Here is a 12,854-nt window from a genome sequence, read left to right as displayed (position 1 = left end):
GGGTATGAATACTGTAATTTAGAGACATCTTCCATAGGTGTCTTAGTCAGTATAATATAAAATTAAGAGTTCAGGCTCTGGAATAGATTGCCCATGTTACTGTGAATAGGTAACCTTTCCTCTCTAAGCCTCAGTTTCCTTATCTGTAAAACAGGATAATTACAGTACCTACCTCATTGAGTATTGTTGTTTAATAAAGACTTTGTCTGGTCATGAGCCCCTTGAGTCATACCTGAATTTATGCTAATTAGGTGACTCATGGTGGGCTCCTAGGTAGCTTCAGGATGTGGCTAGTCATGCCAGAAGACCAGCCATGTGATTAGAGGGTTCTTAGACTTGCAGGGAGGGGAGTAGGACTGGAGATTGAGTTCAGTCATGTGGCCAATGATTCAGTCAATCATGCCTACATAATGAAGCCCCAGTAAAAACTCTGGACACTGAAGTTCAGTGGAGTTTCTTGGTTGGTAAACACATGGATGTGCTGGGAGGGTGACATGCACCAATTCCACAGGGGGAGATTTTGAGTTTGGTACCCTCCCAGACCTTACCCTATGTGTCTATTTGGTCCTGATTTGTATACTTTATAATGAAATTGTAATTGTGAGTACGGTGCTTCCCTAAGTACTATAAGTTCTTCTAGTGAAATATCAAACCTGAGGGAGTCTTGGGAAACCTTGAATTTGTAGCCAGTTGGTCAGAAGTGCAGGTGGTCTGGGAAACCCCAATGGCAGTGTCTGAAAGAAGGGTGGTGTTTTTGGGAACCATGTCCTTAAACCTGGGGCATCTGATGTGAGCTCCACGTGGTTAACATCAGTACTGAGTTGTACTGCAATACACCAGGTGGTGTCAAAGTAGGTATTTATTAAGATTAAATGAGGGCTTCCCTGGTGGCGCAGTGGTTGAGAGTCTGCCTGCCAATGCAGGGGACACAGGTTCGAGCCCTGGTCTGGGAAGATCCCACATGCCGCAGAGCAACTGGGCCTGTGAGCCACAATTGCTGAGCCTGCGCGTCTGGAGCCTGTGCTCCGCAACAAGAGAGGCTGCGATAGTGAGAGGCCCGCGCACCGTGATGAAGAGTGGCCCCCGCTTGCCACAACTAGAGAAAGCCCTCGCACAGAAACGAAGACCCAACACAGCCATAAATAAATAAATAAATTTATTTTAAATAATGATATCTAAGATTAAATGAGATAATGATATATAAAGCAGAGTGACTTACACATCATAAGCACTCATTATATGTTATTATTGTTTTATCCAATATGTACTCGTCCTCTCACCAAACCTGTTCTTTCTTCTTCATTCTTTTCATGTGTGAAAGGGAAACCTTTCATCTGGTTGCCCAGACCAGAAACCTAGGAGTCATCCTTGATTCTTCCTTCCTTACTTTTCCCAATCACTTAGCTGCTGAGTCCTCAGTATTTCTAGAATCCATCTCCTCTCTGTTGCCATTGCCACTGCCTTAATTCATATCCAATTCATCATCTAATTGGCTTCTGCCTTTTTTCTCCCCTCCTTTGCAAATCATCTCTAATCATTTTCTTTTTCCTCTTAACACTTTCTTCATGGTGATATAAATATTCATGGAAAATAGTTCATAAAACTTAAATGACCAGATTAACAGATAGTTGTAGAATGAACACCTGTAATTATGGGTCAAGAAGTAGAATATTACAGGCATCCTGGAAGCCTCCAGGTTTCCCTTTCTGATCATATTCCCCTCCCTTTTTCATAGGTAACCACTGTTCTGAATTTTTTATGATAATAGTTTTCCTTGCCTTTATAGTGTGACAGTCTGTTTAGTATCCCTAAACAAACAGTTTCATATTGCCTGTTTCTGATCTTTCTGTACAGCAGGCATCTTTCTTTTTTTTTTTTGGCCGAGTGGCATGTGGGACCTTAGTTCCCCAACCAGGGATCGAACCCGCGCCCCCTGGATTGGAGGCGTGGAGTCTTAACCACTGGACCACCAGGGAAGTCTCCCAGCAGGCATCTTTTAGATGCTATTCTGACTGTTACTCTCCTGTTTAAACCCTTCACTGGCTCACCTCATCTTTTTACTCCTCAACTAGCAACCGTATAAATCTATTGGGGGATTTGTTTTATGTCAATTTAACTAAGCTGTTAGCTGTTTTCCAGAATTCCCTTCCCTGCATAGTTCCAGGTTAGCTTGGCCATGAGAGACATTTTATTTGAGATTTGAAGGTGAAAGTTGAAGCAGGAGCTGCCAAATTCTTTTTGCACTTGGAAGGCTTGGTGCAGAGCACCAGGTGCTATTACAGCTTGTGTATGTTGTTGTTTATCTGCTGGCTCACCTCGCTGTTGATGGGCAGCAGTCAGGCCCATAAATCCTTCAGCTCCTTCTGGATCTCCTCCGTTAGCTTTTCTGGCTCCTGGGCCAGGTGTGGATTAGCTCCATGATAGAGGGTGCCAGTTTTTCCTAAAGGTCATGCCATGATCAAGGTTGGAGTCAGCAAGACTCTGACTCAAGTTTCCATTTGTCTTTGTGGGTTCCAGCTCACCCTTGCAGATTCTAGTTTATTTTTCTTTCCCAATTGCTGCCTTGTTAACTTCAGGTGCCAGCATTAGAAATATAACCAAGAACCTAACATGGACTGTTCAGCCAGCTCCCAAAATTGCTTAAGGTCATATCTCTATAATAAATCCCTTTTTATATATCACTACTAGTAGTTTTCCTTCTCTGATTGAACTGACGGATCCAGAATTTGGTATTGGAAGCTTCCAGAGGAACATAACCCTGAGCATTGGTTGTCTGAATTGGTTCTGGGTTATCTGGAGTTGGTTCTCTGATCTGATTAGATATAAAGGTATTAATGGGCTTTTTTTTTTTCCCCCTCCAGTGGCAAAGAGTATGCTACCAGTCCATGGCATGTGGTAGCAAAACATTAAAAAAATTATCACCTTGCAGATACCCTTAATCAGGTGCCTATAGAAAGCAAGGCTTTGGGTGATCAAGTATTTATTGTCATAGAACATTCAGTGGAAATAAGGAGTATAATAAGATTAGTAACTCTTAAATGTGCTGGAGAACTTGGGAAAACTATATGATGGGCTCATGGCTTTAAATTCCCAGCTCAAGGTCTTGTGAGGGACCTGAAAGCTTTATGACTTTCTAAAAAGAAACTCTTAACTCCTGTAGCCATGAGACTGGTATTTTTGAAAAATGTACACAGGGGCAAATCCTGTGAGTGACTGATCACAACACAGATTAAATTCCCAACCTCATAACACCTCTTATGTTAAAGTTTAGGGCATTGGGGACTTGCCTGGTGGTCCAGTGGTTAAGACTCCACACTCCTAAAGCAGGGGGCAGGGGTTCGATCCCTTGTCAGGGAACTAGAGCCTGCATGCCGCAACTAAAAAAGACCCTGTGTGTCTCAATGAAGATCCCTCGTGCTACAACTAAGACCTGGCGCAGCCAAATAAATAAATATTAAAAAAGAGAAAAAGTTTAGAGCACTGCTTTGGAAGGCGAGGGACTCTGAAAATTGGGATGGGGACATACAAGCGGATTTCAGTGAAACTGGGTCCTTGAGCCCCTATATCTTATTGAGACTCCTTTGCCAGTAGAAACAGTCCTTCTCTCTGTCTGAGAATGACTGAAACTTGGACCAAAAAGTAGTCTCCACTAAATGAAGTTGAAATACCAGAACTTCCTTAGTATACTTCCATGGTACAGCAGTGATTCTTCTTTACTGGGGCAATTTTGTTCCCCAAGGAAATCTGGCAATGTCTGGAGACGTGTTTCGCTGTCACAGCGCGGGTGGGTGGGTACCATTGGCATCTAGTGGGTAGAAGCCAGGGATGCTGCTGAACATTCTGTAATGCACAGGACAGTCCTCCGCAACAAAGAATAATCCAGTCCAAAACGTCAATAGTGCTGAGATTGAGAAACTTTGCCATAAAGGAAGGTATCCAAAGGCTTAGGGAGACTGGAATGTTAGACTGGATTTATCCTGCTCACTCACCCGCTAAATATATCTCCTTCCTTCTGCAGAGCTGTGAGAAGCACATTTGTGAAGGGAGCCCTGGCCTCCTTGAAGAGGTCTATGGTAATGATTTCCTATAAGCCAGAAATGACAGTAGGAATTTCTGGGCTCCCTGAATTCAGTAGGGATGATGGGATTGTGGGGTGGCAGGGGTCAAGCGGCAGCTTTTAATTGACAAAGACAAGGAAAGCATGATTACTGTAATGGGCAGCAAAGCCTAAGCAGTAATCAAAATAGTCTAAGCCACAAAGATCTTTGGCATTGGCTAATTGATTATGTTGTACCTAGAGTTGAAAGTGGTGAGCAGCATGTAAGCAGAAAAGCTCTAGGTGTGGCGAACAAAACTTTGACTTGAATCATCACAATAGAGAGCCATGGCCCCTCAACCAATTCCCAAATTTGAGTCAATTCATAGACCCAAAGTCCCTGGAATAAATGAGAGGTCAGATCTCCTTAAGGAAAGACCCTGTTTCACAGCCAAAAATGCAAATACTATAAATCCTCCTTCTAGTCTTCCCCAAAGGCACCTATGACTATTCAGCAGGGTGCCTGTGCAAGAGGAAGGGGAAATAATCACATCTCTGGGACATCGTTAAATATTGATTTTGAATTGATACTAATGCCTGGAGAATTAGTGTGTTCTACCAGTCGAACTAGGAGTTTATGGCCAGGTCAGTGGAGTTTTGCTGTAGGTCTATTTTACAGTTGGTCTAGTAGATCCCTGAACCTACCTTATGTTATTTCCCCAGTTATGGAATGTGTAATTGGAATAGACATACTCAGCAACTATCAGAATCCTCACATTGGTTCCCTGACCTGTGGAGTAAGGGCTATTATGGTAGGGAAAGCCAAGTGTAAGCCATTGTTGGTTTTTTAAAAAATTAATTAATTAATTAATTAACTTATTTTTGGCTGTGTTGGGTTTTCATTGCTGTGTGCGGGCTTTTCTCTAGTTGCAGCGAGTGGGCTTCTCATTGCGGTGGCTTCTCTTGTTGTGGAGCACAGGCTCTAGGTGCATGGGCTTCAGTAGTTGTGGCACGTGGGCTCAGTAATTGTGGTACGTGGGCTCAGTAGTTACGGCACACGGGCTCAGTAGTTGTGGCACATGGGCTCAGTTGCTCTGCAGCCTGTGAGATCTTCCCAGACCAGGGCTCAAACCCGTGTCCCCTGCATTGGCAGGCGATTCTTAACACTGTGCCATCAGGGAAGTGCAGTGCCAGCCATTCTAAATGCTTCTATTACCAAAGCAATACTGCATTCCCAGAGGGATTGTAGAGACTAGTGTCATCATCAAGGACGTTAAAGATGCCAGGGTGGTGATTCCTACCATATCTCCATTCATTTTGCCTCTTTGGCCAGGAGACAGATGGATCTTGGAGAATGATAATGGATTTCTATAAACTTAATCAGGTGATCAGTCTAATTGCAGCTTCTGTACAGGTGTGGTTTCATTGCTATAGCAAATCAACACAATTTTTGCTATTTGTTTTGCAGCTATTAATCTGATTGATTGCTTTTTCCTGTATACCTTTTAGTAAAGACCATCAGAAGCAGTTTGCTTTCATCTGGCAGGGCCAGCAGTATACTTTCAGTGTTCAGTCTCACGGCTGTGTGAACTCTCCAGCCCTATGCCACAATCTAGTCTGCAGGACCTTGATCATCTCTCTATTCCACAGGACATCACATTAGTCCATTACATTGATCTGGTCTATCAAGGGCAAATTGCTACTATATTGGTAGGGTAAGGAGGACTGTGTCTGGAATGTATACCTTCTGGGGCATTTCTTAGTAGTTCCATGTCATGTGATTAAAGAAGGTGGAAAATTACAACCAGTACAGGAAGGGTCATTAGTGACCCAGATCATTTAAGAATGTTTGGGTCAACACCCCAGTCAAATAACCATGAATAGCCAAGGTGCTTTCAGAAGGCAAAGGGTGGGTGAAATGGCCAGTGGAAAAACATAGTTATAATATGAGCCAACCAGTTGCAGAAACAAAGACTGTGATAGTTATGAATATTTCTTCCTTATTTTGATATGAATATACTTGTGTATACAGTCACCAATTTTTTTTCTATTTGCCATTTCCATTTACCTACCATCTAATATAAGAAATGTTAATAGTAGTTAACTTTATATCTCAGGATTTAAGTCACAGGATATCAAAAGGGAATACGACTCAGCTCAAAGATGAATCAACATCACCCAAAGATGGACAAAGGGATTTTGTATCCTCTTTTGGGAGAGAGTTAGCATGTTTTTGGTTATACAAGGGATGGTTGATTTTGCCATTGTCTTTATTTGAAGGTAAGTGTATTAAAAGAGGTGTACATGGATGCCAGGTTGACAAAGGATAGACAGTGACGGATTTGTAATGTAACAACTTAGCTAAACTATAACTAGATTTTCCAGAATTGCTTTCCTTTCATTCCCTGAAAAATTGAACAAGATACATTTTGCATGAGATTTAGAAGGTAGAAGTAAAGCAGCAGCCAAATTCTTTTTACCTGGGAAGGCACTGCTGCAGCATATTTTTGCTTACCTGCTGGCCCACCTGGTTGGCATGGGGCAGCAATCAGGAGTGCAGCTACCATGCCTCCTGCTGAATTTCCTCTTTCACCTTCTCTGACTCCTTGGCCAGGTCCACGTTTAGCTCCAGGATGAGGGGCATCAGCTTTTTCTATGTCACTCCATCATCAAATTTGGAGGTTTAGAGATGGTGAGAAATCCATAAGGATTCCAGACCATCCTGTGTGTTTCAGCTCATCCTTGCAGGTTCCAGATTTTTCTTGCTTCTCTCATTTTTCATCTACCTGTTCTAACTGCTTGCTCTGCCCACTTCAGTTCCCAGATCCTGATACATAAGCAAGAGCCTCACAATTACATAAGTCCAAATACCTAAAATAAATCTCTTACTATATGTTACTACTCCTAGCTCTGCAGTCTCATCAAACACTGATTGATTTGCCTACCATACCAAACTGTGTCGAGTTACACTAACATGCCATGCTTCTGTGCCTTTGTTTTTTTCCTCTGTCTAGAATCCTGACCTCCTTCTCTGCTTAGTTAATTCCTCTACATTCTTGGCTCATCACATGGTTTGCATCCTTAGAGAAGCCTCCCTGGACTCTCAGCCCTAGTTAAATGCCTCTCCTTTGTGCTTGTGCTTCCATAGCAACCTGTGTTATCTTATCCTAGTACCTCTGACTTTCTATTGTCTTCTCCTGCTCTTGATCTCTCTCCCTAAGGAGATTAAACTAGTTGAGGGTAGAGAGTTAGTTTCTCTGCTGTATCTCTAGACCAGCACAGTGCCTTGCACTTAGCTCATGCTCATAAGTGTTTTCTGAATGATGAAAATGAGGCCTGTTACTTCGTAGTAAAGTTTCTTATTGTATTTTGTTCAAGACTCACATATCACAGCTCATAGTAAAAAGATAATTACCATATAACTCCCTATAGGCAAGCCCCACACCCATCATCCCATAATCCTAGACCTACTCAGGCTGATTCTACTTTGCACAGCATGAAGGGGAGCTAAGAACATTGTGACTTGTTCTCATTAACGTAGACAAAAATTTTAGGTAATTTAGGTCCCAAAGTAGACTCCTTGTTAGAACTAAATGATTTAGCTGTTGATATAACCTGAATCAACCAGATAATTTTATACCCATTCTTTGGATTTGACTGTGTAAATATTGCTTAATTTATAGACTAATAAAAAATTGCCTATTGCTCAAGCTTGGAATAGCTGAGTTATATAGGGTATAAACTATTCACTGCTCCTTTCACTATAGAGGATAACAGAAACTATAACCTAGGTCTCCACTGGGTTTTTCTTTTTTTAGATTGAAGTATAATTCACATACAATTTGAATTTATGGTGTACAACATAATGATTCTATATTTGTATGTATTGTGAAATGATTACAATAAGCCTAGTTAACATCTATTACCATATATAGTTACAGAATTTTTTTCTAGTGATGAGAACTTTCAAGATCTACCCTCGTAGCAACTTTCAAATATGCAATACAGTATTATTGACTATAGTCACTATGCTGTACATTACATCCCCGTGACTCGTTTATTTTATAACTAGAAGTCTGTACCTTTTGCCTACTGAGGTTTATTTTTCCAGTGCTTAAAATACCAAGAGATTAAGCATATAACTGGGCAGCAACCTCAACCAAGTGAAGATCACTGTCTTTGTTACCATGCCTCCTCCATTACATCATCTTGACCCAATATTCATGAATGAATATGAATGAATAAATAAAAATACTCTCTAATATGAATGGATGAATAAATCAAAATACTCTCAAAGACAGCTGAACACAAGATACAAATTAAGCAGGTTACCTAGAGTCACAGCTCTTACAACGAATCCTTGGGCAGCAACTCTCATGTGAATAAGATGAATGGACATTTTCTGATCTCTTCTGTATTTTAACTTGTAAAGACCATAGGACCCCACAGTCGTAAAGCCTGCTATCCCTGTAAATTAAAAAAGTAGGGATTATAAAAATAGCAGGCTAAAATTCCCAAGAGCTTAGAGAATTGAATAAAAGACTGTGCAAGGGATCAGTACCCGGAAGATAAGCAGGCAAGATACCAAAGGATACTTCACTCATGGATTCAATATTTGCAGTTTTGACTCTTCCCAGAAAAACCTGAACTGTATACTATAGTAACTTGTCTAGTAATTTCTAATTTTCCTGAGGCATGGCTTCAAATTTATAGGCTGCAAGCCTTTTATTTGGGGCAAGTCACTTAACCAGTGAGTGAACCAACCAAAATCTCAGCATTCATAGCTTTTGGGTGTTTGGCTTTATACCTCTCTACTTGTTATTAAATAAGGAGTAAATCTAGTAAAGTGAAAGAAACTTTACTCTTCTGTGAAAATGAGATATTAAATTTTAATGAGAGGTAAAAAGGTGTGAATATTTGCATAAGAAATATGTGACTCTGGGAAGAACTGTGATTCTAGAAAATTCTAGAAGCCCATACAAATATTTCTGTATTCACTACATATGTCAAGGGGTGAATATACTGCTGGGACAACCAAGATTCTGTGTAATTGACTCTAAAACAGAAAACTGAATAGGAATCAACTGAATAGGAAAAATTCTAGAAAGCGATTTGAAACACTGTGAGAACTTAACCCATGACAAATCAAGATAACCAAATAACAGATAAGGGAAAAACTATTTGAACTAACTTGGATTTGTATCTTACACCAGACCCTACAAAAAAATTCTGGATGGGTTAGAATTAAATATGAAAATAAAAATATCAACACAATCTAGAAGAAAATAGAACAGCATATTTATAACATCTAAAAGGGGGTAAGGTAGACTTAAAAAAAAGTGACAAGGACAAAAATGCTATATTTTGACATAAGAATAAAGGAAACTTGCATAATAAAAGTGTGGCTCTATTTTGGGGGATCTCTCTTCCATTCTATTGATTTATTCATCTATCTCTTCATCAATACCACACAGTCTTGATTACTCTATCTATATATTAAGCCTTAGTATCTGGTAGGGGTGATTCCTTCCACTTAATACTTTTTCTTTTTTTTATTAAAGGTATCCATCCTTGAGATCAACTGCCTCCTTTTTTCTAAATTTATTTTATTTATTTATTTTTGGCTGTGTTGGGTCTTCGTTGCTGTGTGTGGACTTTCTCTAGTTGTGGCGAGTGGGGGCTACTCTTCATTGCGGTGCGCAGGCTTCTCATTGCGGTGGCTTCTCTTGTTGCGGAGCACCAGCTCTAGGCATGCGGGCTTCAGTAGTTGTGGCACGTCCAGCTCTAGAGCTCAGGCTCAGTAGTTGTGGCACACGGACTTACTTGCTCCACGGCATGTGGGATCTTCCCGGACCAGGGCTCAAACCCATGTCCCCTGCATTGGCAGGAGGATTCTTAACCACTGCACCACCAGGGAAGCCCTACTTTATACTTTTTCTTAAAAGAGGTAGTTTTAGCCATTCTAGAACTTTTGCCTTTATATAAATTTTGGAGTAAGCTTGTTTCTGTCTACAAAAAAACATTGCTGGGATTTTGATAGGAATTACAGCAAACCCATAGATGAGTTTGGGGAGAATTGACATCTCTTTTCAATTTTGAAAAGTTTGAATATAACTGAATTTAGCTGGAAACACTTTTATCTTTCTACTTTAATCACGCTAAATGTCTCTGGAAAAACAATTTAATTTACAACAGGCACAGTGATTAATCTCTGTTCATTACAGTGATCTGTTCAAGTGGCACTGAGTTCTTGAATTGTTTTGCTAGTTAAAAATGCTAAAGAAGACGAATAAATCACTACAAAATTATTTGCCTCCATTTCTTGTGCTATTACAAGCCTTAATCAAATTAAGTGGAACTTTCAAACACAGAATATTACTATAAAGTAAAGTTTTGATTCTTTTTGATATGTGAATAATGACACTTCTAAAATTGCTAGATTTGTAGTGGCATTTAATGGAAACATATGACTTATTCCTATTTAGAGGCTTTTGTGGAATTAATCACAAAGTTATGTACATCTGATTTATATATATATATATTTTAAAAAATTTTTATTGAAGTATATTTGATTTACAATGTTGTGTTAATTTCTGCTGTACAGCAAAGTGATTCAGTTATAATATATATATTCTTTTTCATACTTTTTTCCATTATGGTTTACAACAGGATATTGAGTATAGTTCCCTGTACGTACATCTGATTTAAATAAGTTATTTTAATAGTTTCCAGACAAAAAAAGCACAAGGAAAGAGGCATGGCTGAAGTATTAAATAATAATGCCTAGGGCAGCTAAAGCATCCAAAAGAGAAAGAAGAGAAAGCTTAGATTTTAAAACATAATATTGGTGCTTAGATTTTGTGGGTTTTTTTTTTTTTTTTTTTTAATTTTATTTATTTATTTATTTATTTTTGGCTGTGTTGGGTCTTCGTTTCTGTGTGAGGGCTTTCTCTAGTTGCGGCAAGTGGGGGCCACTCTTCATCGCGGTGCGCAGGCCTCTCACTATCGTGGCCTCTCCCGTTGCGGAGCACAGGCTCCAGACGCACAGGCTCAGCAATTGTGGCTCACAGGCTTAGTCGCTCCGCGGCATGTGGGATCTTCCCAGACCAGGGCTCGAACCCGTGTCCCCTGCATTGGCAGGCAGATTCTCAACCACTGCGCCACCAGGGAAGCCCTTGTGGGGTTTTTTAAAGTCCACATACATATAGTATTTGTTTAAAATGTAAACATATCAAATATGTGTTGGGAAAAGATAAAGAGGCTAAGGCTCCAGGTATAATTAGAATAATACTTCTTTAACCTGGAGTTTACTTAACCATCAACCTCAGCATGTGGAACACATCAGGAAGCCAGCAACAAGCCACAGAGCATGAACACCACAAAGTTCATGCTCTCAAGTGTACAGGTAGGCCCAGGCTTTCATTCAGAGCTTCTTTACTCTGAACTGACTCATGGTTCTTTTAAGCGTGGGTATCTAGCTTCTGACACCACAGAACATTAGAAGCAGAAGTTTCTGATGGTACCCAACAGTAATGGAAGAAACAGAAAAGTCTATAAACATCGACACAAGAACTTAAAGGTTGGAGTTGATTAGAGAACAAAGAGACATGTAAGTCTTCCTCAACTCATGACAGGGTTACACCTTGAAAAACCCATCGTAAGTTGAAAATACTGTAAGTCAAAAATTCATTTAATACACCTCACCTATTGAACATCATAGCTTAGCCTAGCCTACTTTAAACGTGCTTGGAATACTTACATTAGCCTGTAGTTAGGCAAAACCATCTAACACAAAGCCTATTTTATAATACAGTGTTGAATATCTCATGTAATTTATTGTATATTGTACTGAAAGTGAAAAACAGGATGGTTGGGTACAGAGTGGTTATAAGTGTATTGGTTGTTTACCTTTATGATGGCGAGGCCGACTGGGAGCTGCCACTGCCCAGCATCGTAAGAGAGTATCATACTACATATTGCTAGGCCAGGAAAAGATCAAAATTCAAAGTATGGTTTCTATTGAATGCGAATTGCTTTCTCATCATCTTAAAGTCAAAAAGTCGTAAGTTGAGGACCATCTGTATACATCTCAATAGTCTCTAATAGGCTCTGTATAATAATAAACTCATGCTGCTGCTGCTGATTCTGAGTCATTACAGAAAAGTTACAGTCCATTCAATCAATCCTATTTAGATTGGCTGGGAACTAGTAATTTTCCATAGACTGCTAATGAAAATGGATTAAACAGAATAAAAAATTGATGCTTCATAATAATAAGAGTTAATATTTACTGAGGATTTGCTATATACTAGAAACTGTGTTGAAAGTGTAACTCATTCATGCATAGAAGGGGTTAGCTCCAATTATCTGAAAACACTCAATTATATAAACTATTTCAATACTCAAAGATACTGGGTAAGGCATTATTGTTTTATTAGAAACAGCTTTACAGTATCCAGTCAAGGCTTGTACTTACCTTCAGGGACAAAGGGGGAATCTCTAGATTTCCTGATCAGTTGGGATAACTGGCCTTCGTCCTCATCTGCTGACCACTGGTTATCTGAAGACATTTTTCTCTCTAGTAACAGTAGGGGATAATCAAAAAGAATCTGTTTCCGCCTCCTAATATACTCTTGATTATGTGTTCTTCTGTCTTCATTTGCTCGACATGCTTGTCTGCTCAACTGAAATAAACAGTTATCTTTCCTTCACCCTTTGCATTGTGGAGTCCTTTCATTTTGTTTAGGGGTGGAGGCAAGAAAAATACACAAAGAGAGGTAAATGATAATCAGGTTCCATGAATACAGAGTAAAAACAC

General features: G+C 39.8%; 1 protein-coding gene across 1 annotated transcript; it reads right to left on the bottom strand.

Moving 5' to 3' along the window:
• Positions 1-8,327: 8,327 nt before the first annotated feature.
• On the bottom strand, positions 8,328-12,606 carry HIGD1C (HIG1 hypoxia inducible domain family member 1C). The gene is made up of 2 exons (XM_059937357.1): positions 12,513-12,606; positions 8,328-8,503 (listed from the first exon to the last, which is right to left on the bottom strand). The coding sequence occupies exons 1-2, from the start codon at positions 12,604-12,606 to the stop codon at positions 8,328-8,330; spliced, it is 270 nt and encodes an 89-aa protein (XP_059793340.1).
• Positions 12,607-12,854: the final 248 nt, after the last annotated feature.

This window comes from Balaenoptera ricei, chromosome 10 (assembly GCF_028023285.1).
Source record: "Balaenoptera ricei isolate mBalRic1 chromosome 10, mBalRic1.hap2, whole genome shotgun sequence".
Classification (NCBI taxonomy): Eukaryota; Metazoa; Chordata; class Mammalia; order Artiodactyla; family Balaenopteridae; genus Balaenoptera; species Balaenoptera ricei.
This window is presented reverse-complemented; position numbering and strand designations above follow the sequence as displayed.